Below are 26,262 nucleotides of genomic sequence, written 5' to 3'. Positions count from 1 at the left end.
ACTATGCTTGTGTGTGACCAACCTGTCAATCACTTTTCCAAGCGATGCTTCAAATCGCTTGGAAATGCGCTAGCATTCTGCAAGCTAAAAACGCTTGCAAAACACATTTTACCTGTTGCAGCATTTCTGCAACGTGGGCACTTAGCTTTAGGGCAACATGGAGAAAAAAAAAGCAAGACATTTATGTGCTCTTGTGCCTCCCAACATACTTCATCAGCCCACATAACTATGTATGAGAAGGAAAACTAACATCATCATGTAGAAACTCTCTCTGAATGTGCAGCATAATTACATGAAACATTTCTTTGCGCTTGTGTTAGCTTTTGGCAATGATTTTAATAACTGTACAATTAGAATAAAAAAAGTGACAAATTCACTGTCAATAGCCCCTCCTGATGACTGTCCAATACGATTATTTCTTACTAGCTGAAGAGCCCAGTGTTGCCAGAACATCGTAACTAACTGTGGTTAGCTATAACAAATAATAGCGGCAGTTAAGGAGCCTTATTCATCCTACACCTCATGCTCCTCCTTCTTACACAGCCTCCTACTGCACCTCACGATCCTCCTTTATACACAGCATTTTTCTGCAGCACACCAGCACTGCCCCGTCCCCTCCATGGCAACACTACTGCCCCGTCCCCTCTATGCCAGCACTACTGCCGCATCCCCTCCATGCCAGCAGTGGCCCGCCGCTGCTATCAGGTCATTCCCGTTAACCCCTATTAGGCCTGCAAGGGACCCGCAGCGGAGCACTGGTGTAACTGCCTTCTGCATGGGTTTGCGCCTCTTCCTGCTGGCAGACTAACAGCGGGGGCTCTGCCTGTGTGTGGTGGGTTTCTTCTTTCCTTCTTCCTGCCAGACCAGCAGCTGGTGCACAGATCCAATCCTGGGTCCAGAGATTTTCTGGGCTTTAAGTCGCAAACAGCACATTGGTGGTGGCGAGCAGCACAGACAGAGTGAAACTCCAGAGACGGGCCGTCACTGCTGCCGGAGAGGATGGCACCGCCCCACAACACCTGCTGATGGTTTTTTGCTCACTTCTCATTTTTTCCTAATTTTCAAAAGCCATAATGCTATTCATATTTCACATTGACATGCTTTAGAACAATAGAGTGCAACCCTTCTTTTGTATATTGGATATGGAGGTAGCTTCTCCTAGTATGCACCTAGGTATTCACACTAGTTTGACTGTGCCAGTCAGATTTTTGTTATTCCCTGGCTGAACTGTCGATAGATGCAAGATCCTGGGCAGCTAAAGGACCTGTGATGATGCCAGGACCATGTGACCAGTCACGTGCTTGGGAGAAGGAGTCAGCCGCAGGGATGTACTGGTGCTGGAGTAGAAGTATCAGCTCGTGTCACAGAACAGGATCTTATATCACATCACTGGGGGAAGTATAGTAACCCCGTATACGTGGGATCAGAGGGTCCCTGCAGCAGAGTTGTGTGTGCAATGTATGTGAAGCCAAGCTGTGTATCACAACTGTTGTCGGGTGTCCCTGGACCAGGGGCTCTTTCCCTGTGGCTAAGCAGAATGCGCGGGGCTCTGTGGAGTGGGCGTGGCTTGACACACACTCCGCTTTATATACACTGCTCAAAACACTAAAGCGAACTCTTAAACAGAATATAACTTCAAGTACATCAAACTTCTGTGAAATCAAACTGTCCACAGAGGAAGCAACACTGATTGTCAATCATTTTCACATGCTGTTGTGCAAATGGCATAGACAACAGATGAAAATTATTAGCAATTATCAAGACACACTCAATAAAGGAGTGGTTCTGCAGGTGGAGACCACATTTCAGTACCAATGTTTTCTGGCTGATGTTTTGGTCACTTTTGAATGTTGGTTGTGCTTTCACACTCGTGGTAGCATGAAACGGACTCAACAACCCACAGAAGCAGCTCAGGTAGTGCAGCTCATGCAGGATGGCACATCAATGCGAGCGTAGTGTCCAGAGGCTGAAGGAGCTACCAGGAGACAGGCCAATACACCAGGAGACGTGGAGGGGGCCGTAGGAGGGCAGCAACCCAGCAGCAGGACTACTACCTCCGCTTTTGTGCAAGGAGGAACAGGAGGAGCACTGCCAGAGCCCTGCAAAATGACCTCCAGCAGGCCACAAATGTGCATGTAAAACACAAGCCTCGGAGACACCATCACATGTTTCTCAACGCAAGCAATGACTAGCCAGGTCTTTCCCCGGGAAGGAACAACCACGGGAAGGGCAGTCTCCAATGAAGGAAACCACCTATGCCAAAACATGGTATCCATCCACAGACAGCTGTTTCGGGGTATTGCCCCTCATCAGTGTGGAGTAGGAAACTGGCTAGTAGGAGCAATGCCTAGTAAAAGACTGTGAAAAATGAGGATGAATGAACTCATGGAGATCAACATCCAACACTGCGGAGACTCCATCACATGTTTCTCAAAGCAGTGATTCTAGAGCAATGCCCCCATCCCTTATGGAAAATACGTAAAAACATGCAAAACACAAGCCGCGGAGACACCATCACGTTTCTCAACGCAAGCAATGACTAGCCAGGTGGTTTCCTTCATTGGAGATTGCCCTTCCCGTGGTTGGTCCTTCCCGGGGAAAGACCTGGCTAGTCATTGCTTGCGTTGAGAAACATGTGATGGTGTCTCCGCGGCTTGTGTTTTGCATGTTTTTACATATTTCCCATAAGGGATGGGGGCATTGCTCTAGAATCACTGCGTTGAGAAACATGTGATGGTGTCTCCGCAGTGTTGGATGTTGATCTCCATGAGTTCATTCATCCTCATTTTTCACAAATGTGCATGTGTCTGCACAAACGGTTAGAAACCAACTCCCTGTGCTCTTCAGAGATGAAAGCAGGTTCACACTGAGCATGTGACAGAAGTGACAGTTTGGAGACGCCATGGAGAGCGATCTGCTGCCTGCAACACCCTTCAGCATGACCGGTTTGGCAGTGGGTCAGTAATGGTGTGGGGTGGCATTTCTTTGGAGGGCCGCACAACCTTCCATGTGCTCACCAGAGGGACCCTGACTGCCATTAGGTACCGAGATGAGATCCTCAGACCCCTTGTGAGACCATATGCTGGTGCCGTTGGCCCTGGGTTCCTCCTAATGCAGGACAATGATAGACCTCATGTGGCTGGAGTGTGTCAGCAGTTCCTGCAAGATGAAGACATTGAAGCTATGGACGGGCCCGGCCCGCCCGTTCCCCAGACCTGGATCCGATTGAGCACATCTGTGGCATCATGTCTCGCTCCATCCACCAACGTCACACGTTGCACCACAGACTGTCCAGGAGTTGACGAATGCTTTAGTCCAGGACTGGGAGGAGATCCCTCAGGAGACCATCCGACGCCTCATCAGGAGCATGCCCAGGCATTGTACAGTAGGGAGGTCATACAGGCACGTGGAGGCCACACACAATACTGAGCCTCATTTTGACTTGTTTTAAGGACATTACATTCCACTTTAATTTTGTTTGTGACTCCAAATCCAGACCTCCATTGGTTAATAAGTTTGATTTCCATTGATGATTTTTGTGTGATTTTGTTGACAGCACATTCAACTTTGTACAGAACAAAGTATTCAATTAGAAGATTTCATTCATTCAGATCTATGATGTGTTATTTGAGTGTTCGCTTTATTTTTTTGAGCAGTGTATATAGATTATTCAGATTATTTTAACAAAAACAATAAAAAGCAGGAAAACCTCATTAAGAGGTAATAATATGCGTGCCAATGTGAATTTAGAAAGAGCCCTTAATATGTTTTTGTGTAATGGTTTACAAATATTGAGAACTGTCAAGAAAATGTCATTCTTAAAATTAATCAGAAAGGAATGCAAAGAAAAAACAGTGTTAAGTTCCCATGATGAGTTTGGTTCTGCCTTTCTGCACCTATCAAGTAATTTCGGTAACTTGTGTGATTTTTACGTGGTTTTCCAGCTGCGATTTTTGTCTCTTGTTGGTATTGCGTGATTTAAATTAAGGAGCTTTGTCCTTGATACTTCTTGAAATTTGGTCTCAAAACACTGCTTAAAAAAAATCATAAAAATCAGTCTGCATGAGATTTGTATAAATCCCAACGAATTTGCTGGAAATGTAATACGCTGCACTTTCTGTGCAAAAAATGTATGTCAAAAACTCACAAAGAAATCATATTGGGAACTTGGTCAAAGATGGCTATGTACATGGATAGGTTCACCCATAGACTTGGCAATATTGTGCCATCAACACACAAGACATCATGGAGGTATCAAGACTGGCATTCTTTACGCAGGTCATGAACAAAAAGCAATATGTTCCAAATTCAGGTTAGTAGAGTCATGTTGACCTTTTAAAAAAGTTTTAGACACAGCGCCAAAGTGTGACTTTTTTATGTCAGGAAATTGGTGTACAAGAAATCACATATTCCCTTTTAATTTTTTTTAAAAAAATTCTGAAATGTTGCAGTTTTTACTCTGGGCATAAGTTTTATAACAGGCTGACATTTCACTTTTCAGCAGCCATTTCTTTATCACAGTCAACAGATATATATACTACAGGATCCAACATTCACAATATGTGATGATCGCAGGTCACCGTTTCCCCTCTCTACAGTCACCTCTGACCTGATCACAGAGTGTGCCCACAACACTCTCTAGGAAAGTAAATGAGTCATAAATCAAAGTATAGACTTTTGGTTTCTATGGTACATGTTGCTCCTGTAAAGCATATCTATGTATGTTGTTAACAGAGTAGCGAAACAGTTTAAGTCAAAGGTATGCCACTATAATAACATAAGAAATAGAAAACAGATTAGAAAAAGAGAATAAAATAATAATAAATTTTATTTCTATAGCGCTGACATATTCCGCAGCACTTCACATTTCAGAGGGGACTTGTACAACGTAGAGGCATCGGTGTAATGATTGGCGAGGAATATGATCCTGGCAGCTGCATTCAAGACAGATTGGAGAGGGGAGAGTTTGGTAAGAGGGAGACCGATTAGAAGAGAGTTACAATAGTCGAGACGAGAATGAATAAGAGAAACAGTAAGAGTTTTTGCAGAGTCAAAAGTAAGAAAAGGTCGAATTCTAGAAATGTTTTTGAGGTGCAGATAACAAGAGCAAGCCAGTGATCGGATGTGGGGGACAAAGGAAAGCTCAGAGTCAAGTATGACCCCAAGACAGCGGGAATGTTGCTGGGGAGTAATAGTAGAACCACACACGGAATTGGCAATGTCGGGTATAGGTACATTAGTAGTGGGAGGAAACACAAGAAGTTCAGTCTTTGACAGGTTCAGTTTCAGATATAGTGAGGACATGATGTTAGACACAGCGTTTAGACAATTGCCGGTGTATTCTAGAAAGGCTGGCATGATGTCAGGAGAAGAAGCGTATAATTGGGTGTGGTCAGCATAGAGATGGTACTGGAAACCAAATCTACTGATTGTTTGACCAATAGGGGCAGTATACAAAGAGAAGAGGAGGGGGCCTAGAACCGATCCTTGAGGAACCCCAACAGTAAGGGGAAGATGAGAGGAGTAGGAGCCAGCAAAAGATACAGTAAAGGAGCGGTCAGAGAGATAGGAGGAGAACCAGGAGAGAACGGTGTCCTTGAGGCCAATGGAACGGAGCATAGTGAGGAGGAGCTGATGATCCACAGTGTCGAATGCTGCAGAGAGATCCAAGAGAATTAGCATGGAGTAATGACCATTTGATTTAGCTGTTAGTAGATCATTAGAGACTTTAGTGAGGGCAGTTTCAGTAGAGTGTAAAGAGCGGAAACCAGATTGGAGAGGGTTGAGAACAGAGTTTTCTGAGAGATAGCGGAGAACTATGCCTTCATTTGGTTTGAATTAGTAGATCAAAATTGTAGGCAATATAGTAATTGATACCGTACTTTCAAGCATAGTATTAGAAGTAGTGTATCCCTTTTTGCTGCTATAGATTAATCTGTTGTCAAAAATTTCTGACAAAGGTTCTGCTTTATTATGAGATCTGGACTGAGTTAAATCAAGAGCTGTATCCTGAGCATCCCGGCTCTACACTGCGGGCTGGGGATCCCCCCGTGGATTGGGTGAGCAGCTGTGAATTTGATGCAGTCACAGATTATTGTTGCAGTAGAAGGGACAGCCATCTGTGCCCTCTTGACAGCGTGCCACTGTTCCTTTCCTCGAGACCCTACAGCCCCACACTAACCCCCTCTATCACAGGAGTGACACAAATAATTCACCATCTTGACAGCACTGGGGCACAATGTGTTGATTTCAGTTTTGCAGGATCTACTCATTAGCTGCAGAAAGTACATTTGTTTGCGCTCAGGCAACCGGCTTGCACGACTCCCTTGTAACAAGGACGGCACAACAAACCAGTTACAGTTTCTATGGAAAACCCATTATCTTTCATCAATAATGTAGACTCCATATGTTTGTGATCAGACAATGATAAAACACTCTGGAAGAAAAGATAAAACCAGAAACACAAGAAAACCACCAGCAGTAAACAGCATTCTTTTCCTCTGACAAGCCTTATACAGTACGTCAAGTATGCAATGAGCACATGGGGAGAACAGACATGTTTACACACAACCGAGTGCAAATAATAGTACCAACCTCTACAAAGACAACAGACAGGACATTGCATCACGAGAATGAGATGCTAATATTCACGAGGCATCACAAATGAAACACAAGTAGCCCCAATGGACCAGGACATCCTTTTTATTCAGCTCCAGCACTGATTGAGTGGAGTGGGGGAAGAGTAGCTGTATAATAGATTTAAAGGGAATAGATCACATCCTGAAACATTACTTATCTGCAGCAGGTATAAAGATAATATGGAGGTAAATAGTGTTTAAATCCTGCTTGGTTGAATATAGGGAGAAATTAAGTTGTATTGTCCCTGCATCGCCACACTTCCGGTCATAGGGGTGGTGCAGGAAGCTGTAACAGTCACCGATCACTACACGGTGAGAACACTGTAATGACTCACTGTCACTGCAGCATGTGGGCATGGAACAGGCTGTAAAAGTGTCAGGGAATGATCACAAGTGCAATCATTGTACAAAGAGTGGTGACCAACAGTTCCTTCACTGCCCACTGACTGAACAGAGCAGACTCAGGGAGAATAAAACTAATTTTCTCCCTAAAGCCACTGCTCCAGTAAGGCTACTTTCAGACTAGCGCACTGAGGTGCAGCGCAGGGCCGCCGCTAAGCTCAGCCCCTGGCTGCGCCTCCTACGGTCAGCTCCTACTATGATCGCATGACACTGCATGCGATCAACGTACCCTATATTTAGCGTTGGGTACGCTGGCAGTGCGCTGGTATGATTTGGTCGCCGCTTGCGCCCTTTTGGCGCTGCGCCGAGCACACAAAAATGCAACAGAGTGCGTTTTTGTGCGCTCGGCGCAGCGCCAAAAGGGCGCAAGCGCCGACAAAATCATACCAGCGCACTGCCAGCGTACCCAACGCTAAATATAGGGTACGTTGATCGCATGCAGCGTCATGCGATCATAGTTGGAGCTGACCGGAGGAGGAGCGGCCAGGGGCGGAGCTTAACGGCTGCCCTGCGCATCACTACGCTAGTCTGAAAGTAGCCTAAGTTGGCCAAACAAAAATGAAACACTACTCATCATCAAATTACCTCTATATCTGCAGATAAATAGCTCTTCTGGATGGGACAGTTTGCCTTTAAATTACACTCAATAGAATACCTATTGTATGCTAGCTAATAGTTTCTTTATGGGGTTTTTTTCTTGCAGGAACACCTCAAGAATTGATATATGGTTTCTTTAATCATGTTGAAATAAACCAACACCATGTGCATTACAGGCTTACGTTCCCACTAATACCAATAGGAAACCTATCCAAAGGGCAATCCAATTGTTACATCACACTGCATAACATCACATGGTTGAAAGGAGATTTCAGCAACATTCACATATCAAGTAGGAGTCATAGGCAGATAGGTTCTCATTACAACCACACTGGTCATCCAATAAACATAGTGTAAATAACTGTAGTCATTAAGTGCACCACAAAAGGCCTGTCATAAGAAATCAGTAAGCAAGTAAGTATTGCAGTAGCCCACTGTATGGGAAAGTGCAGTCTGCTGAAAAAAAGACATAGTGATATACAGTGGTATGTAAAAGTTTGGGCACCTCAGGTGAAAATTACGGTTATTGTGAAGAGTTAAGCATGTGGAAGGTGAAATCATCTCTAAAAAGGACTAAAGTTAAAGATATTCAAATTTAAAATTTATCTAAAACAAGGAGAGGTATCAATGAGTGCCAAATCACCGGATGTATATGGGATTCCCCACAAATAAATACACATCGGTCATTGTTATTGCTCAGTCCAAAGAAAATAAATCCCAAACACAAATCATCAAGTATACAAAAAGGAAAAAGAAAGTCCTCGAAAACTGTAATTGGACAATAGCAAAAGGACAACATTAATATGTTACAAAGGAATACGGACTGAGTACAGGCATTGGACGCAAGAGGCCAGTATGTATCAAGAAACAATTTTCTATGTGAACAGTGTTCTAGTTCAAAGATACAAAATAATTAAATAAATCAAGACCTATCATAAAAAGACTTTATGTGGAGGCAACCTCAATAGAAACGTGGTATAAGTGGAACTGATGGAGATATCAAGCAGATCAATACATAGTGTACCCATATACAAACTAATGGCAGAGTGAAGTTACCCCAACGCGTGTTTCACGTTGGCTTCTTCTGGGGATCGAAACCTTGGTGAACATTATCTGAGCACACAAATCTCCAAGGGTGTAAAAGCTTTTGAATTGTCCGATCTTCCTTTTCGAAATTTTTAAAAAATGTAAAATGCGAAAATATAGAATTTTTCGCCTAAAATAGAAAGGAAATGTGTCAAACATTTACATGACACTGTATACCAGCCCAATAGAGACTAAAAGAAAACTTTTCTGATGTCCTGGAGGAGGATTGGAGCCCTATGATTAAGCATAGAGCCTAAGGACTTGTTCACACACTGCGTAATTCTGTGTATTTTTCAAATTTTCAGGAGTAATAAATTCTGCATTTTAAAGTACCAACAAAGTGAATGAAATTTTTCAAATTTCATACACATCATGCTGTTTTTTCCTTGTAGATTTTAAGCATAAATGTGTTTTTCCAAGCCAGCAGCATGTCCGTACTTTCCTGCCAATCCTCTGGTTCAAACCAAAGACTTGGCAGAAAAAACGATACATAACTTACGTGCAATTTAGATTTTTTTAGGTGCGTTTTCACAATGTTTTTACCTGCATTTTTCCCCCATTTATTTGAATGAGTTAAAAACGCTACAAAAACGCTGAAAAAATGGACATGCTGCAGATTTTTTTAAAAAACCAAGGCATATTGATGGTTAAAATTCACAAGGAAAAAATATGCAGCATGACATTTCAGAAATCTAATTTACTTTGCTAGTACTGTAAACTGCGGCATTCTTAAAATTGAAAAATGAGAGGGGAAGAAAATGCAAAGTTTGAACAAGCCACAACTAAATGAAAACCTGGTGTAATGTGAACAATTACTGTAAAATTTTATGGAAAAAACTGTCTATTAATTGACAAATTTAACTGGGAAAAAAAAATTCAATATAATCTTTTTTTATCAGTGTAAAAATTAATATATCACTCCCAAAGCACATGTAATAGAAGGCTCTAACAAATACCTGATTAAATATCTTCAGAGGGAATTTCTTCTTATCTCTGTCTTTTCCTCTCTCCATCTCCCTCTCGGAGTGACCCACATCATGGTTGTGCCCATTCTCACTTGGCTCTGCACAAATATATTTCCCTGACTCTCTGGATTTCTTGGCTGGATGACTTTCCCATTTCTCTTTTCTTTCGGGTGGTTTTAAGGACAGGTCTTTCTGCAAAGGTAAGAAAAGAATATCTGTGAGCAAAAGAAATAAATCTAGCAATAACTCACACAAAAAACTACCTGACTTAATATAATTATTAACCAACATGATCGTTCGCTAAAAATCAACAAATAGTACTGTATATTCAACATGTCTGGAAAATTCCTGCCACAAAATATCAATCAGCAGACACAAGGTAGGAGGAACTAGTAAAGATACAATTGTTTTGAAAGTTCTTTGCACCCCTTATGGTACGGATATTGTCAAGCATTGTTGTCAGCTTGCATGGGTATGCCTCTTGCATTACTGGAAAACACAGCAATTCTTTCATCCGAGAGCAGATCATGACACTAAACCATGTCAACTAATCAGTGTGGCGTTTTACCACAAATTTCTGCATTTCAGTGTAATCATGCTAAAAATGACTCTGCAATACCAATATTTGGTAAAACATAGGCATTTGTCTATGGCCATGAGGCACACAAACTTAATTTTAAGGCAGCGCTCAGGGATACATATCGGATGCAATTTTGCCAGAATTCTGGTCTAAACTACATTGAAAAATCGCAACATTTTTGTACTTCAAGTTGCAACTTTTAGCATTTTTCCTCCTAGTCCAACCCCATTACTAAGGCGCACACACAGCGTTTTTTTTTTTTAGCTTTTTTTGAGCGGATTTGCCAATAAATCCGCTATAAAAGCGCTAAAAATAAGCTTCCCATTCATTTCTATGCATTTTTTCAATTTTTGTGCATATTGATGCGTTTACCGCAAAAAAAAAAAAGCTTCACGGTAAAAAACGCAGCATGCTCATTCATTTCGCAGATTTTTCCGCATTTCTGGATATTTCTATGGGTCTGGAACCGCGCGGAAAAAACGCACGTTTTTTTGCGCAGAAAAAAACGCGCGGTTTCTGGGAAGGGAGTCCGGTTTTTAAACAGAAATTTTCTGCTACGTGTGCACATAGCCTAATTAGCAGCTGTTAACATTAAAAGCTTCCGCCAGTGGTGTGAGCGACGCTATACACATCACAACTTCTGAGCTCTGCTAGATCTGCAGCAGAGAAACTGTGATTCTATCACAACTGCTGCTCCTAGTAAACTAAGTGATACATCACTGAAATCAGGGTCTCTACCTTATGCTATTGTCAGGTTACATAGCAGAAACCTGCTGACAATCCCTTTAATCAACCATTCCATTTAAATTGATTGGTTTGGCCAACTTTCATTTAATGTATATGGGAATCTATAATAACTTTAATTTGATTTTTCTAACAGGTCATTTATGTGAACCTTGTTAGAAAACATGTATACAATAATATAAAGAAAAAAATAAAGTAAAAAAACAAGACAAAGTTGTCATTTTCCAGGTGGATATTAAAAACATCAAGTGTAGAAAGCTACAATTCTCGAGACACTGATCACATTGTATATAATACATCACTGGCGTAACTTGAATTTCATGGGTCCCAATGCAAAAGCTCCTACACGATCCCGGATTTCAAGTTTTTGATAGTATTGGTCTTTCCATACAGGCCAAAAGGGACTTTTTTTCGTGGTGCGATTGCAACCCCTGCACTTATTGTAGTCATGTCCCTGATCACTGAAACATAAATCAGGAGTTTTTCTATCTGTCCGACAAAGGCAGATGTCTATAATTATCTTCACGTATTACTTCACAGTATCTAGAACTTTGAACAAAAATAATGAGAAGCAATTAGGTGGAGAGGAAAAAAAATCAAGTACAAGGCTGTCACAAAATGAGCTGGCAGCGATTCTCCAGAGTGACGAGCTCTTATTATACAGTAACACCAGGCATCCCCATCTGACACATCCGCCAGGTAATTTCATTACAAGCACACAGGCTCCTGAACTCTTGTTTTACCTAAGATTTTTTTTTTAGTAAGCTTCATTAATCAGTAAATGAAATGCCTTTCTGAAACTAATTGGATTTTTAAGAAGATAATCATATAAGAATCTGCAAACAGGAGCTGGGCTCATGGTAAAAGACTGCGGTCACAAGCTGAACACTGTTTTGCTGCCCTGTTTACGGTGTATTGACACCATAAGAGGAAGACCATACACTACAACAAAAAAAGAAAAAGGGGGAAAAAAAACAAACCGCCATCTTGCCAAAAATCACGTTTTTTAATAATAAATGACCAACCAAGATTTTGCTGGAACTGCTGCATATGAAGTCACCATTAAGGCCTCATTCACACCTCAAGATTTCATCCATGTGTTCTAGCTGTGAAGGATACAACAGGTTCCTATATATTCTATTATAGGCAATCATTGGCCAGTGTAATCAAGCAAAGAGACTAAACGATCAGTGACAATTCGCCAATAATTAAATCTTTCTGATGGCCTAAAATGATTGAGTGGTACATCTCCTTGTGGAAACAGCCACAAGCAGAAGAGACAGGAACAGGAGGAAATTTAACATTTTTTTTTTTACTTTTGGCATGCTTCAATAGTCTCCATAGGAAACTAGAAGCGGCTATAACCTGATCGTCTCTGCTACATAGAGGCAATGATCAGATCAACTTCATGTTGCAGAATTGCTATGAGCGCCGACCACTGGCAATCTGGCATCGACAACCATAGAGGTCGCTTGGAGGCTTCTGGTTGTCATGCTGACCCATTAGTGACCCGCAATCACGTGACGGGGGCACCGATGGGCGGATTTCCGGCGCCATTGCTGAAAGCGTGCGTTAAATGCCCCTGTCAGAGTTTGACAACGGCATTTAAGGGGTTAACAGCCACAGGTGGATCGCAATTCCACCGGCTGTTACGCACACATATCAGCTGTTCAAAACAGCTGACATGTGCCGAGAAGGATGTGTGCTCAGCGCCGATGCCCACATCGAAGGGGGAGACACGACATGCGCAGTGCTAGTACGGCACATCACAAAGGGGTTAAAAGGGGTATTCCAATCTCCAATCACAATATCTAGAAATATTACAAAACATCTCCAGTTAGAAATGTAGTATATTTCTTTCAATTCTCTATGTCGCCTACCCCTCCTACAAAATCAGTACAATTACAGCAATACCAATACAGTTTATACTGTGTACTGCAATACTAGAGTATTGCAGCATAGTGAAAATGACAGTCTCGTATTAAGGTCAGCCAAAGACTGCCATAATGCTCAGTGATCCTATCACAGGGGTGGAGAAAGGGTATGTGGAACACTCAATGTAAATGCTGATGTCCGAGATTCACAGCTGTATTTAAGTGGTTAACAGCAGCTCTACTTGTCGCTGTTAGAAGCAGATGACATTTGTCTATCTGCTACTTCTGCTTGCATCAAATACAGGGACATGACATATGATGTAATATTATGTCAGGAAGAAGTTAAATAACCTCACATTGTTTTAAAGTACCGGTAGTTATTCCTTTATTGAACAAACCATAAAGGTTTGATAAATTGGAATCTGAGTTCTGAGACCCCAAAAGGAAACAAGGTGTCCAAAATCTGTTTTTGGATGGAAAGCTTACAATGGGTGAGCAGCCACTCTTCATGGAAATAAATAGTGCCATTAGAAAGGAGATGTGACACCAATATCCACCCCCCCAGACATATTCTGTACACATGTCATGTACCCATACTGTTTTAGTCCTAAGATCACAAACATTAGTCAGCACTGCATTAGTAAGTCCTTGAGAAAATGCCACTGAACAGCGCTCTATAGGAATATCATGAGTAAGGCCTAGGTCACACTTGTGAGTGCAATGCGAGAAACTCGCGCGAGTCTCTCACCTCAATACCCAGCACTGCCGCCGGTGGTTCACACCGCAGCATTCAGCTGCATAAAAAGACATGCATCTATACACTCTGGTCCCGAGTACCAGGTATTGAGGAGAGAGACTCGCACGAGTTTCTCGCATTGCACTCGTAAATGTGACCCTGGCCTTAGGCTGGAGTCACACGAGCAATTTTAAAATTGGTCCAATTTTGTTCCTGCAAATCTTCCAAAAAAAAAAAAAAGCAAATGGAAGCCAAGTCTAAAATATATCAATTTTTATTATAATATTATTAAAAGAATTTTACATTAAATATGAAAAGCAGTTTTTGTGTAAAAAGTGAGGACACTACAACAAGAAAAAATGCCACTGCACCATAGTGGTAAATAGCAAAATTAGCGGATAATGATAAACATCCCAAATAGTATGATATTTACATATACAAGTAAAATATACCAAAAAAGTGACTTCCATAAATTAAGGTTTGTTTCCAAATGTGCATCAAAATCCTATGATTTAAATAAAGATACCATAGCAGTATTCAAATCAATCAAATCAAATCAAATTTATTATCGCCAAGTACATATTACATATATACAAGGAATTCTTTGTGGCAAAGAGGCAACATAATATATAACAACAGATACAACAAGTAACATCTAACAAGACAGATACAGTATATAGTCTACACATGACGATTTAATTGTTGAACAGAGAGTGGATAGAAGCTGTTCATATGGCGGTTGGTGCTGCATTTGGGGACTCTGAAGCGACGTCCTGAAGGGAGTAGTTGGAATGAGGAGTGTCCCAGTGAGAGGGATCGGATGAAATTTTCAATGCGTGGGATCGAATACTCTTATCATAAAGATCCTGGATTTTAGGCAGGGGGGAACCTATAATTCTCTCTGCTGTTCTGAAAGTCCTTTGTAAGCGGAGTTTGTCATGCGCAGTGGCTCCCCCATACCAGACTATCAGAGAGGAACAAATCACAGATCTGATGACAGCATTAGGGTACGTGCACACGCTGCGGAATCCGCTGCGGATTAATCCGCACAGATTTTGCAAAAACCGCAGATAATCCGCAGGTCCAAAGACCTGCGGATTATCTGCGGTTTTGCCTGCGGTTTGGTCCTGCGGATTCACTATCTCCACAATGGTGGAGATGGTGGATATTGTGATTGACATGCAATTCTTTCTGCGGATTCAAAACCGCAGCAAATCCGCGCGGTTTTTTCCGCAGCGTCGGCACAGCGGTTTTTTTTTCCCATTCAAATGAATGGTACTGTACACCGCAGCTAAAACTGCTGCGTGTCCGCAGCGGCCAAAACCGCTGCGGAAACGCAGCGGAATCCGCAGCGTGTGCACACAGCCTTAAAGAATAAGATCAGCAGATTCTTAGACAAACCATATCTTTTCAGCTGACGCAGGAAGAACATCCTCTGTTGTGCTTTTCTTATAACAGCATCCACGTTTTTCCCCCATTTAAGATCATAAGAGATGATAACACCAAGGAATTTGGTCTCTGTGACCCTAAGAACCACTTCGTCATGGATGTAGATTGGAAGTATCTCATGTTGATCTTTCCTAAAATCCAATGCAATGCCGGATCCGGTTTCCCCCCCATTGACTTGCATTAGAGCCGGATGGCCATGCGTTTCATCCGATTTTCGCCGGATCCGGCAATGTGACGCGATCCGGCGTCTGGAAAAAACAGCTACTGTAACGTTTTTTGTCTCCGGCGAAAAAGCCGGACACGCCGGATCCGGCGTGTCCGGCTTTTTCATACAATGAAAGCCTATGAGCGCCGCAATGCGCCTGATCCGGCGACAGCCGGATCCGGTTTCTTTGGTCTGAGCATGCTCAGTAGCTCTGTCCACAGGACATATATAAAAGCAAGACAATGGGACCCTCAGCCACACCCAACATGCCACCCAAGCCAAGAACCAGGAGCAGGAGAAGGCAGCAGACATCTGCAGCAGCAGCACCATCAGCACCACCCCAAATGGAGCAGCATGCTGAACAACGGGAGGGGAGTCCAGCAGCAGATGAGAGACGGTAATTATCAAATCCCCCATTCCTCCAAACTAGGGCTATGGAATATCAAGATATTCATTGGCCCTTTGTTTCTCTTTATTCAACAGCCGCCCAATAGATGCAGCAGCAGCAGCAGCAATGGCAGCAGCAGAAACACCACCCACAGGCATGGAGTGTGGCCACCAGGAAGACAGCACATCATCTTCTGGGAGCCCTCCCTCGCATCGTCAGCGTTTGACGGTAAGTTTTTATTTCCAAAATCCATCATCTCTGTAATATATGTGTATTCTTTGCCTTTTATTTCAAAACAGGAATCACAAGATGAAGAGGAGCTCCCAGAAGAAGAAGGAAGGGGTGGACAGACACTTGGAGTGGGCTCACAATTGGTAAGTTTTTTGCATCAAACGCAGAAACACAACATCACACTACACACAACACATAGAAAACAATGTTCTGCAGACCACACACAGCAAACAAATGCCTACATCCAAAGACATAACATTTTTTGTTTTCTTCTCTAGTCTTCCCAATCTGGTGCTCGGCCAAGAGGTCCTCGCAGTGCCTCCCAGGGTCGTCGGCGACAGCAACGCGGCGGTCACCAGCGTGTAAGTATAAATATTTTTGCTTTGTTTTTTTTGCACTTTTTATTTCATTTCTTTTGTGGAGGCTAATTATGTTATTTTTGTCTTTTTCTTTAACAGCCTTCACAGCGTGCTCCCGACTCTGACGGTGAGGATGGAGGGATTGATGTGGACCGCCTCATCGATCTCATCAGAGAAAGGGAGCCGCTCTGGAATATGGCTGACCGCCGCCACGCTGACCTGATCGTTACCCGACGACTCTGGGAGGAAATCTGTTCGCTCCTTGTGGACCGCTGGGAGGACCTCGAAGCTCGGGCCCAGATTAAAGAGCGTAAGTATATACAGTACCGGTTGCTTGATTTAAACCAGTGTTTCCCAAACTCCAGTCCTCGTGGTCCCCACGGATCATGTGTTCAGGATTTCTATTTACTTTGGAAATCCTGAAAACATGACCCCTGGGGACCATGAGGACTGGAGTTTGGGAAACACTGATGTTGTATACTAACCACTTTGTCCTTTCTCGTTTCAGGGGAGAGAATTGTGAAGCGGTGGTGGTCTGTGAGGGATCGTTTCAAGAAGGAGTTCAATAAAGAGATGCGGGCCCCGAGTGGATCTGGAGGACGCAGGAGCAAGTACAAGTACGCACGAGCCCTGTCGTTCCTCCGGGAGACAATGCTCACCAGAAGGTAAATATTACACACCACGTGTGACAAAAAAATGTTTGGACGATTGGACCCTTCTGAGGCGATCCCTGAGGAGACCGGCACCGAGGGACACTTCGACCGCCCCGGTACATCTGCACCTTCCCAGCCTTCCCACACATTCGACCCATCTGTCCCATCCACCAGCACAGGAGCATCGTGGCCGCCTACATTACATGAAGCTGCTGGTGAGGAGATCGCTTTCCCTTTATCCCACCCTTCTGCCCCTGCCACCTCTAGTACACCTGCGGGTACTGGGCGGCAGCGGCAGAGGGGTCAGGAAAAGAGTTATGCGCCAGAGTTCTTGCATCTGAATGCATCTTTCCAGAACTGTCTAAAAGTCTTGTCAGAGCAAATCTCTGCAGGCTTTCAGCAGATCAACTCCAGCATTCTGGAGGTGAAGACACTTCTGCAAACCATGCATTCAGAAGCAAGTTCTTCGCCAAACCACACCTTTTTCAGGTCTGTTGTGGAGCGCATGGCAACACTATCTCCTACCCAGCAGATGCATGTAATGCATTCGTGCCACGGTGCTTTACAGCAGGTTACCTCCCAACCTCCACCTCCCACCACTGTAGTTCCTCCACCTGCACCCCCTCCAGCCACTTTCCATCCTCCCCCTCCTATTACATCTGCACCCCCTCCAGCCACTTTCCATCCTCCCCCTCCTATTACATTTGCACCCCCTCCAGCCACTTTCCATCCTCCCCCTCCTATTACATACCAGCAACCTCCCCAGTACCAGCAACCTCCCCAGTACCAGTCATCTCCCCACTTCCAGCAACCTGCCCCGTATCAAACTCCTTCCCCGTACCAAACTCCTTCCCCGTACCAAACTCCTTCCCCATACAACTTTCCATCAACATCATCTGCTCCTACAGTCCCTGCCCAACCCTCCACTCCACCGCCCACCACCTCTTCTGCCTCCCACATGTCCACCCATTTTGTAGCTTTTTCCACACCATCACCTCTAACTGTTCCTTCCCCACCACGATCCCAATCCTCTCTCCACACTCCCAGTGTCGAAGTGTCCCGCAGCCCCTCCAGCAGTATTTCCACCCCACACTACACAGATTTATGATGTGTTTTGTAATAAAAATGCCCATGTTTTTTTCAAACCTTTATTAAAAAAGTTTTTTTTAACTTTAAAAACAGTTTACAAACAAAAAAATATTTTAAATAAAAAGTTAAATTATTGTTTACACTGGTTGTCTGTCATTTCTTTCTGCGGCGAAATATGTTTAAAAAAAAGGTTAAATAAAGGGTATTTAAAAGGTAAAAAGGTATTCAAAACCAGGTATATAACTGTGGGTAAATTTTAGCTTTTTGCCACAGTTGTGTTCCTGGTTGTGTTTGAAGCAAAGTATTTCACCTAAAAAGTTGTGTTTATTGTTGGTGATTTCATAACAATGTACACAACTTTTGTTAAAAGGTGAAATACTTTGCATAAAACACAACCAGGTACACACCTGTGGCCTAAAGCTAAAAATAGAGACCATGACAAGATAGCCAACTTTGGTTGGCAAAGGTATATACTGTTGGTACAGAAGGTACACAAGTTTGGTTAGGGCACAAATCTTTCACACTCTGTCATCCTGCCAGTGTACTCTGCCTTGAGGTGACAAAGTATAGTGCAAAATTGTCCCTCATTACTGAAACCGTCACAGAACTTCTAGTGGTAATGTCATGGTAATCTTGCAAGGTGGTTTCTTCAGAGGTGTCCTCAATGGAAATGGGTTCCTTGCAGATAACAAAATTGTGGAGTACCACGCAAGCTTTGATCACCTCGTCAACAGTTTCTGTCTTGAGGTTGATCGCAGTCAATAGGACCCGCCATTTGGCTGTCAGAATACCAAAGGTACATTCAACCATTCTTCTTGCTCTTGTGAGGCGGTAATTAAAAATGCGTTTTGGTCTTGTCAATCCTCTGCTAGAGTATGGTTTCAAAAGGTGTTCTGACAGCTGGAAGGCTTCATTCCCTACACAGACAAATGGCATAGGTGGACCAGATGTTTGCGGCAGCGGTCTAGGGGGTGGGAACTGGAAGGTGTTTCCATACAGTTTACGCCCCATGGCAGACAGTTTGAAAACTTGAGAGGCATTGGAGCGGCCATAGGCCCCAATATCCACAGCAATAAATTTGTATTCCGCATCAGCGATGGCCATGAGGACAATTGAAAAATATTTCTTGTAATTGAAATATTCCGATCCCGATCCGGCTGGCTTTACAATGCGGATATGTTTCCCGTCCACAGCGCCCAAGCAGTTGGGAAACTGACATATCTGTTGAAACTTGTCAGCAATTTCAATCCACCTCTCTGTTGTGGGCTCTGGTAAAAACTCTTCAGCTAAGGAGTCCCACAGTGCACGGCATGTGTACTTCACTATTCCTGATATGGTGGAAATCCCGAGTCTGTACTGGAAATGCAGTGACGAAAGGGATTCTCCAGTTGCAAGAAATCTGTGGGGAATTAAAAAACAATCAATTAGTTTAAAATCACAGCATTACATACCAAAACTCAGCTATAACACTTGGAGATACAAACTACCACCAACAAGATTGCAGTGAAAGTGTGCTCTGATGCGAGCATATCCAATAAATGTGGCTTACCTTAAAGTCACCATCAGACGCTCTGCGGGTAAAACAGAGAAGCAGCAATAGGTGTCTGCTTTTCTTATGAGGTGTGCAATGCGCTCCACCAAGTAATCAAAATTCTCCATTTTCATCCGAACATATCCAAAAAATTTATCCGGGTTTCGTCGAAGGTCCATGCAGAGTGTAGAATAGACCCCACGCGTCATTCTCTTGGCTGTGATGGGGTGGATCCACAAACGTCGTCTACGATGCCTGATGCGCTGCTGTCTCGCTCTCTCCTTCTCCAGAACAATCACCCTCAAACGATTCGCCTCCGCTATAAAATCCGCCAAATTCTTCAAAATATTTCCAAAGACAACATCCATCTTCGCTCTTCTCTCCAACCTGCACTTTCTCCTCGACAACCTGTCAAAGAAGGGCTGTAGGAACACTCTATATATAGTTTTCCAGTAGCCAATCCCGTTCGGAAGGCCACAAGGGTCAATTTTAAAAACCGGATCCGGCGTAATCCGTCGAAAAACGGATAGAAAAACGGATGAACCATATGAGACGGATCCGGTTTTGTCTGTCAAGATTTTTAAATCGGATTGCATTCGTTCGATTTCATCACAAGTGGAAATGAGCCCCTAGAAGCAATGTATGAACATACCATAAGTGATACACATATAAGTCACCCGGTTGGGGGGATGGGGTGCTGCTAAACTGAATGATCTGTCAAAGAAGAATATTTACTTTGTGAAGATGGAATCATTTTACCAAGTGCAGAAAACTGGATTACATCAAAACGAAAAGTAAAAGAAGAAAACAGGAAGCCTATGCACTGAGGGATAAAGAATGCTTTATGTCAAGGCCAACACCATAATGAAAAGGGACAGATCCTGTGCAACCTCTGGCGTGTCTACAAGAGCCGCAGCCTCTCTATTTCAGGAAGCCAAAGTGATTTCATAGAATACCTCCATATCCTCCCCTTTTTCTTTACACCGAGCAGAACCATATTTTACAAAGCTAACTGAATATATTGTTAAATACATATCAAAGAACTAATGAGACTGGTCTATGTACTTTTAGTCCATTTAAGAGTCTAATTTAGAGAATTATACCAGCCTCATCAGGTCTAAAAGGTACTGTCACACTAAGTAAGCGGTATCGCTAGCAATATCGCTATAACTTGTGACGTTATAGCGATATTGCTAGCGACATCGCTGTGTCTGATACTTACCTACGACCCGCTCCCCCGCTGGTTATCGCTGATCGCACGAGAACAGGCTGGACTGTTTCTCGTCATCAGCTTCCTGCGGCGCTTTCTGTGGAGAGACAAGCGACGAGTGTGGAGCCGGGCGGGAGGACGTCAGGATCACCTAGTGTGACAGGTAAGTAGCGACCCCCGTCCGCAGCGATGTCGCTGGTGAGATCTGCCTGTGTGGCAGCTCCCTAGCGACCACTTAGCGATGTACCAGCGATCCTGACCGCGTCATATCGCTGGTCGGGATCGCTGGTACATCGCAAAGTGTGACAGTACCTTAAAATAACTATTTGATAATGATATGTAGCTTGCATTGTGAAGCCTGAGGACAGATCTAGGTTAAACAAATAAAAGTAGAGAACGGTCATTTGTTGGCAAGCAATAATAATAAGTTGGCTGAAAGGCCTTGCTCCTTGTCACTTCCCGCTATTGATGAGGTGGCCAGGATGGGTCCCTAGGTTAGCTACAATATGGATGGGCAGGAAACTGATGTAAAACTCTACCCACTCAAAACATCAACTATTGTGGGTATGTTTTTCAGGAAAACAAACAATTGATGAAATACTGTACAATTAGGGGAGATGACATTTTCAGCAGAGCATCACTACTTTTTATCCTTAAATTCAGTCTTAAAAACCAAATGCAAATATCTATGAAAGAGAGTACAGACCGCGATTTCAAGACCAGCCCCGGGTCTTCAAAAGGCAACAGCCTCAAATATGCCTACAGGTCGAGTTTGGGTTAGTGGACCAGCGACCGGTCTGGACATCAAAAAAAGACATGTGATAGCAACCTAAGATATAACACTGTAATTCAGGGATGTACAAACTATTGAAAACTTTAGGAGCCAGTATCATAACTACATGAGCCAACTTGTCATTTTCCATTACCAGCAAAAAGCATTATCAAAATGAAATCAATAAAAAAAAAATATAAACAAACTTTAACACTAGAACTACTGCATGTTTCATAATACCTATAACTACCATTAGGGGTCATTTTGACCCCCATTCAAAAGTACTGACTCTGGAGTAAAAATAACTTTTTTGTTGCCAACAAATTAAAGAACATTTATTTTAACTTAGTAGGAACAGTGTAAGGCTGTGTGCCCACGATGCGATTTTTTAAGCGTTTTTGCCGCGATTTTCGGCGCGAAAACGTTTAAAAATCGTGTACATGACGCCCCCCATGCATTCCTATGGCATTCCGCACATGCTGTGCTAATGCTGCGCTTTTTTCCGCGGCGGAATTGCATCGCGGAAAAAAATCGCAGCATGCTCATTCTTTTGTGTGGAATGGCAAAGAATTGCCGCGATTCCGCACCCATAGGAATGCATGAGAATCGCTTACTTCCCGCATGTGGCTATGCCCACCATGCGGGAAGTTAAGCGTCTCATGTGCGGTTGGTACCCACGGTGTGGAGGAGAGGAGACTGTCCTCCAGGCCCTGGGTACCATACCCCTGTAAAAAAAAAGAATAAAAAATTAAAAATCGGGGTATATTTACCTTCCAGCTTCCCGCGCTGCATTCCCGGCCTAGCGTTCCCAGTAATGCCTTGCGGCAAGGTCCTGTGATGACGTAGTCTCGCGAGATCGCTATAGCAAAGCAAGACTACGTCATCACAGGTCTCGCAAGGCATTACTAGGAACGCTGAGGCCCGGGATGGCAGCGCGGTACGCCGGAAGGTAAATATACCCCGATTTTTTATTGTTTTTAGAATTTTAACATTCTATCTTTTACTATTGAGGCCGCATAGGCGGCCTCAATAGTAAAAACCTGGTCACACTTGTCAAACACTATGTTTGACGAGTGTGAACAACCTGTCAATCACTTTCCAAGCGATGCTTCAAATCGCTTGGAAAGTGCTTGAATATCGCACGCGAAAATCGCGGCAAAATCGCGATCATAATCGCGGTAAAATCGCTGTGAAATCACGCGGAAAAAAACGCGCAATTTCTGGGAAGGAGTCCGGTTTTCTGTGTGCGTTTTAACACGCAACGTGGGCACATAGCCTTAAGATCAAGTACAGCACACATTTTCCTTTTACATGGTCATAGCATGCGGTGTCCAACAGTTGACACAAACAGTACTTTCTCCCACTTTCCCAGTGTATTTTGCACAAACTGGTTTGTTACAGCTTGCGCAAGTTTTAGTTGTTTTGTTTTCATTGCATCTTCCAACTCCACATTTTGGACGCTTGCGTATTTCTTGTCCTTTTGTTTGTGGTTCAGACATTGCGGATGATGGGCCACTTCTTCTGACTCATTTTCAGATAAATTCTGAAGACATTTCAAAATCTCATCACTTCTCAGACCCCTCTGCTTACTCATGCTTCAAATATACGTCACAAAAAGGGACTTGTAAGATCGCAGAAGTAATAAAACGACACTGTACAAACATGCAGAGTTGTAGCTTCAACTGTAATGTTTGCTACTGAAGTGCAGACAGAAATCGCTACAAGAGACATGGATCAAACATGTTCAGACAAGTGTAGACAAAACAAAACGCTGAATCATCCCTGATATGCAAAGATACAATTACACTCTACAACTAGGGAGAAGCACTGTGATTTTCTGTACTCTAATATTAGATGACTTGCCTACTACTACTTTTATGTATGGGGTCAAATTGACCCCTTCAGTACTTATAGGTATGAATTGTAAAATCCGGGCCCCTGAAAAAGTTACAATTCATTTTTGTGTCCTAAAATATACACTACCATGAATAAATAAAAGTCACAAAAAGTCAGAACTCATTTGTTAATATTTTAGAAATTATAGGAAAAAGAAATAGCAAAAGGGTCAAAATGACCCCTCCGGTAGTTCTAATGTTAAAGCAGTAACGTAGCTACTGAAGGGGCACAGGGGGCCCACTCGGGAGCTACGCTACTGTAACTGTATCGGCATGCGACCCAATCTCCCTGCACTGTCGCCTGGCTGCTATGGGGCCCCTGAGCAGGCGGGAGGTCCTGGTGCCAGCAGTGGGCCCCCGCCCGTCATCGCAGGTTCAACTGTATCGGCTGGATGCTGATACAGCTGACCGCATTGATGAGTGAGGGAACATTACGCTCCCTCTCCCATCCCAATCCCCTCTCAGAGTCTGACAGCACCGACGCCAACACTGACGTCACTTCTCGGCATCTGCGGTCCGGAGATGTACGTGGACTCAGAGCATCGGAGGAACCAGGAGGAAGAGAGGTGCGAATTGGATTTATTTTTATGGGGCTGAATTATGCTATAGAGGCTGCCTATGGGGGCATTATACTATAGAGGCTGCCTATGTGGCTGAATTATGCTATAATGGCTGCCTGGGGGGGGGGCATTCTACTATAGAGGCTGTCTATGGGGGGCATTATACTATAGAGGCTGACTATGGGAGAGCATAATACTATAGAAGGTGCCTATGGGGCTGCATTATACTATAGAGTCTGCTTACGGGTGTGCATAATATTAGAGTCTGCCTATGGGGGTTGCATTATACTATAGAGGCTGCCTATGGGGGAATTATACTATAAAGACTGCCTATGGGGCTGAATCATGCTATAGAGGCTGCCTAGTGATGGTAGACCATTTCATAAAATTTGCGTTGGTGACGCACACCTGAGATTCAGACAGCTGAGACTGCTGCGTATGCTATCTGCAAACATTTTATTCAGGTGTACCGGTGTCCACAGCGGTTCCATTCAGATCAGGGAGCATGTTTCTTAGGCAAAGTGATGGATGAATTGCAGCGGATCTACTGATTTGACAGGTGACATACCACACCATATCATCCTCAGAGAAACGGGGCCTGCGAACGATTCAACCGTACCCTGATTCAGATGCTAAGGGCTCTTGAAGATGACAGAAAGGCCAGGTGGCCAGAATACATCTCTGAACTTGTGTGGATCTATAACAATCGAGTCCATCAAACCACCGGCCACACGCCTTACTCCTTTTGTTGTTCGGCCGAGCAGGGAAGGAAGTCATGGAGCTGGACCTGGATCCAGAGGAGGACTACCCATGGACAGAGGTGTACACCTGGGTCCGAGAACACCGTCTACAGACCTTACATCGTCTAGTGCTGACCCGGCTCCAGGAGCTGGAGCATGTTTAGAAACTTCCTCTCCGGGGGCCCCCCATTCAGTACAATCAAGACATTTTCATTTGGCGGCAAACCGCTGAACCTGTAAATAAACTCCCTAGTTGGGCTCCAGATGTCTCACCCGTGGAATGGCGAGTGAAAAGAGAGGGGGGTGTAAGAAGTTGAGACAAGACAGAGTCAACGGTGTGCGGTGCCCTTTAAGGCCGGAACTATAGGGGCTGTCACCACTGTTGGCGGGGAAATTGTCCTCTGAGAAAGACCTTTTGGTCAGACAGTAGAGGGATCTCAGATATGGAAGCAAAAACCTGCTGACAGATTGCCATTAAGGGTACTTGGTTTTAACAATCTACTGTGTGACAAAGTCCCACCGCTCAGTGCTTCATGGGGAGAGGGGGCGGTGAGGCATTCATTTAAATATCGAAACATGAGAATCCAGCTCAACGATGTAGTGAAGTGGAAATGCGATATCGCTCATGATTAAGGGTGCTAGTTCACCAGAAACGCGTCAATATCGCACTTCCACTTAATTGTCTATGCTGATGTTTTTACTCCTCTATTGGAAACTTAAAAGTGAATAAAAAGAAAAATTTTTTCACTACATCGTTGAGCTGGATTCCCATATTTCGATTGTTCCACGTTTTGACACAACGGCACCTTATAAAAGATAAAAGTGGAAATAGTTGGAAACCAAGCAGGTGGGAAGATGTATTTAAATTATTGACCCCGTGAACCACTAAGCACCTGTACTTAGTTTTCTCATTCTGTGCTGACACCGTCCCTTTAGCCCCTTAGTGACCAAGTCAATTTTTACAATTCTGCCCCCTGTCACTTTATGAGGTAATAACTCTGGAACGCTTCGATGGAGCCCACTGATTCGGAGACTATTTTTCATGACATATTGTACTTCACGATAATGGTAAAATTTCTTCGATATGACTTGCACTTATTTATTTAAAAAAAAATACCCGAAAATTTTGCAAAAAAATGTTAACATTTTGCAATTTTTAAACTTAATTTTTGTGCCCTTAAATCAGTGGGTTATGTCAAACAAAATGGTTCATAAATAACATTTCACACATGTCTACTTTACATCATAATTTATTTTTTTTGTCAGTACATTCTAAAGGTTACAAGTTGACCAGCGATTTCTCATTTACAAAACCTTTTTTTTTTTTTTTAAGGTACCACATTACATTTGAGTGACATTGAAGGGTATATAGCCGAGACACAGGAGATTTCCAGGAGGCTGGGGGGGCGCTGTACCGTTACTTATCAGCTTCGTTAAAAAGCGGCGCTGAGGAATATGTACCCTTAACTGCCGCCATTAAAAGGTGTATCGGTAGTTGTTACGGGGTTAAGGGAAACATGCTAAGTTCAGAAACAACTTTTTCCTGCAGAGATCAGGT

General features: G+C 43.4%; 1 protein-coding gene across 9 annotated transcripts in view; it reads right to left on the bottom strand.

The window, feature by feature from the left end:
* The window catches only part of FBRSL1 (fibrosin like 1), an 830,184-nt gene that overhangs the window by 485,227 nt on the left and 318,695 nt on the right, over positions 1-26,262 (bottom strand). For all 9 annotated transcript variants that reach the window (XM_073559016.1, XM_073559012.1, XM_073559019.1 and 6 more), the window contains exon 3: positions 9,680-9,880. In XM_073559016.1, coding sequence (XP_073415117.1) covers positions 9,680-9,880 — 201 coding nt within the window. The remainder of the gene's footprint in view (positions 1-9,679; positions 9,881-26,262) is intronic.

Source organism: Dendrobates tinctorius, unplaced genomic scaffold (genome assembly GCF_039654945.1).
Source record: "Dendrobates tinctorius isolate UK_male_01 unplaced genomic scaffold, ASM3965494v1 ptg000265l, whole genome shotgun sequence".
Lineage (NCBI taxonomy): Eukaryota > Metazoa > Chordata > Amphibia > Anura > Dendrobatidae > Dendrobates > Dendrobates tinctorius.
This window is presented reverse-complemented; position numbering and strand designations above follow the sequence as displayed.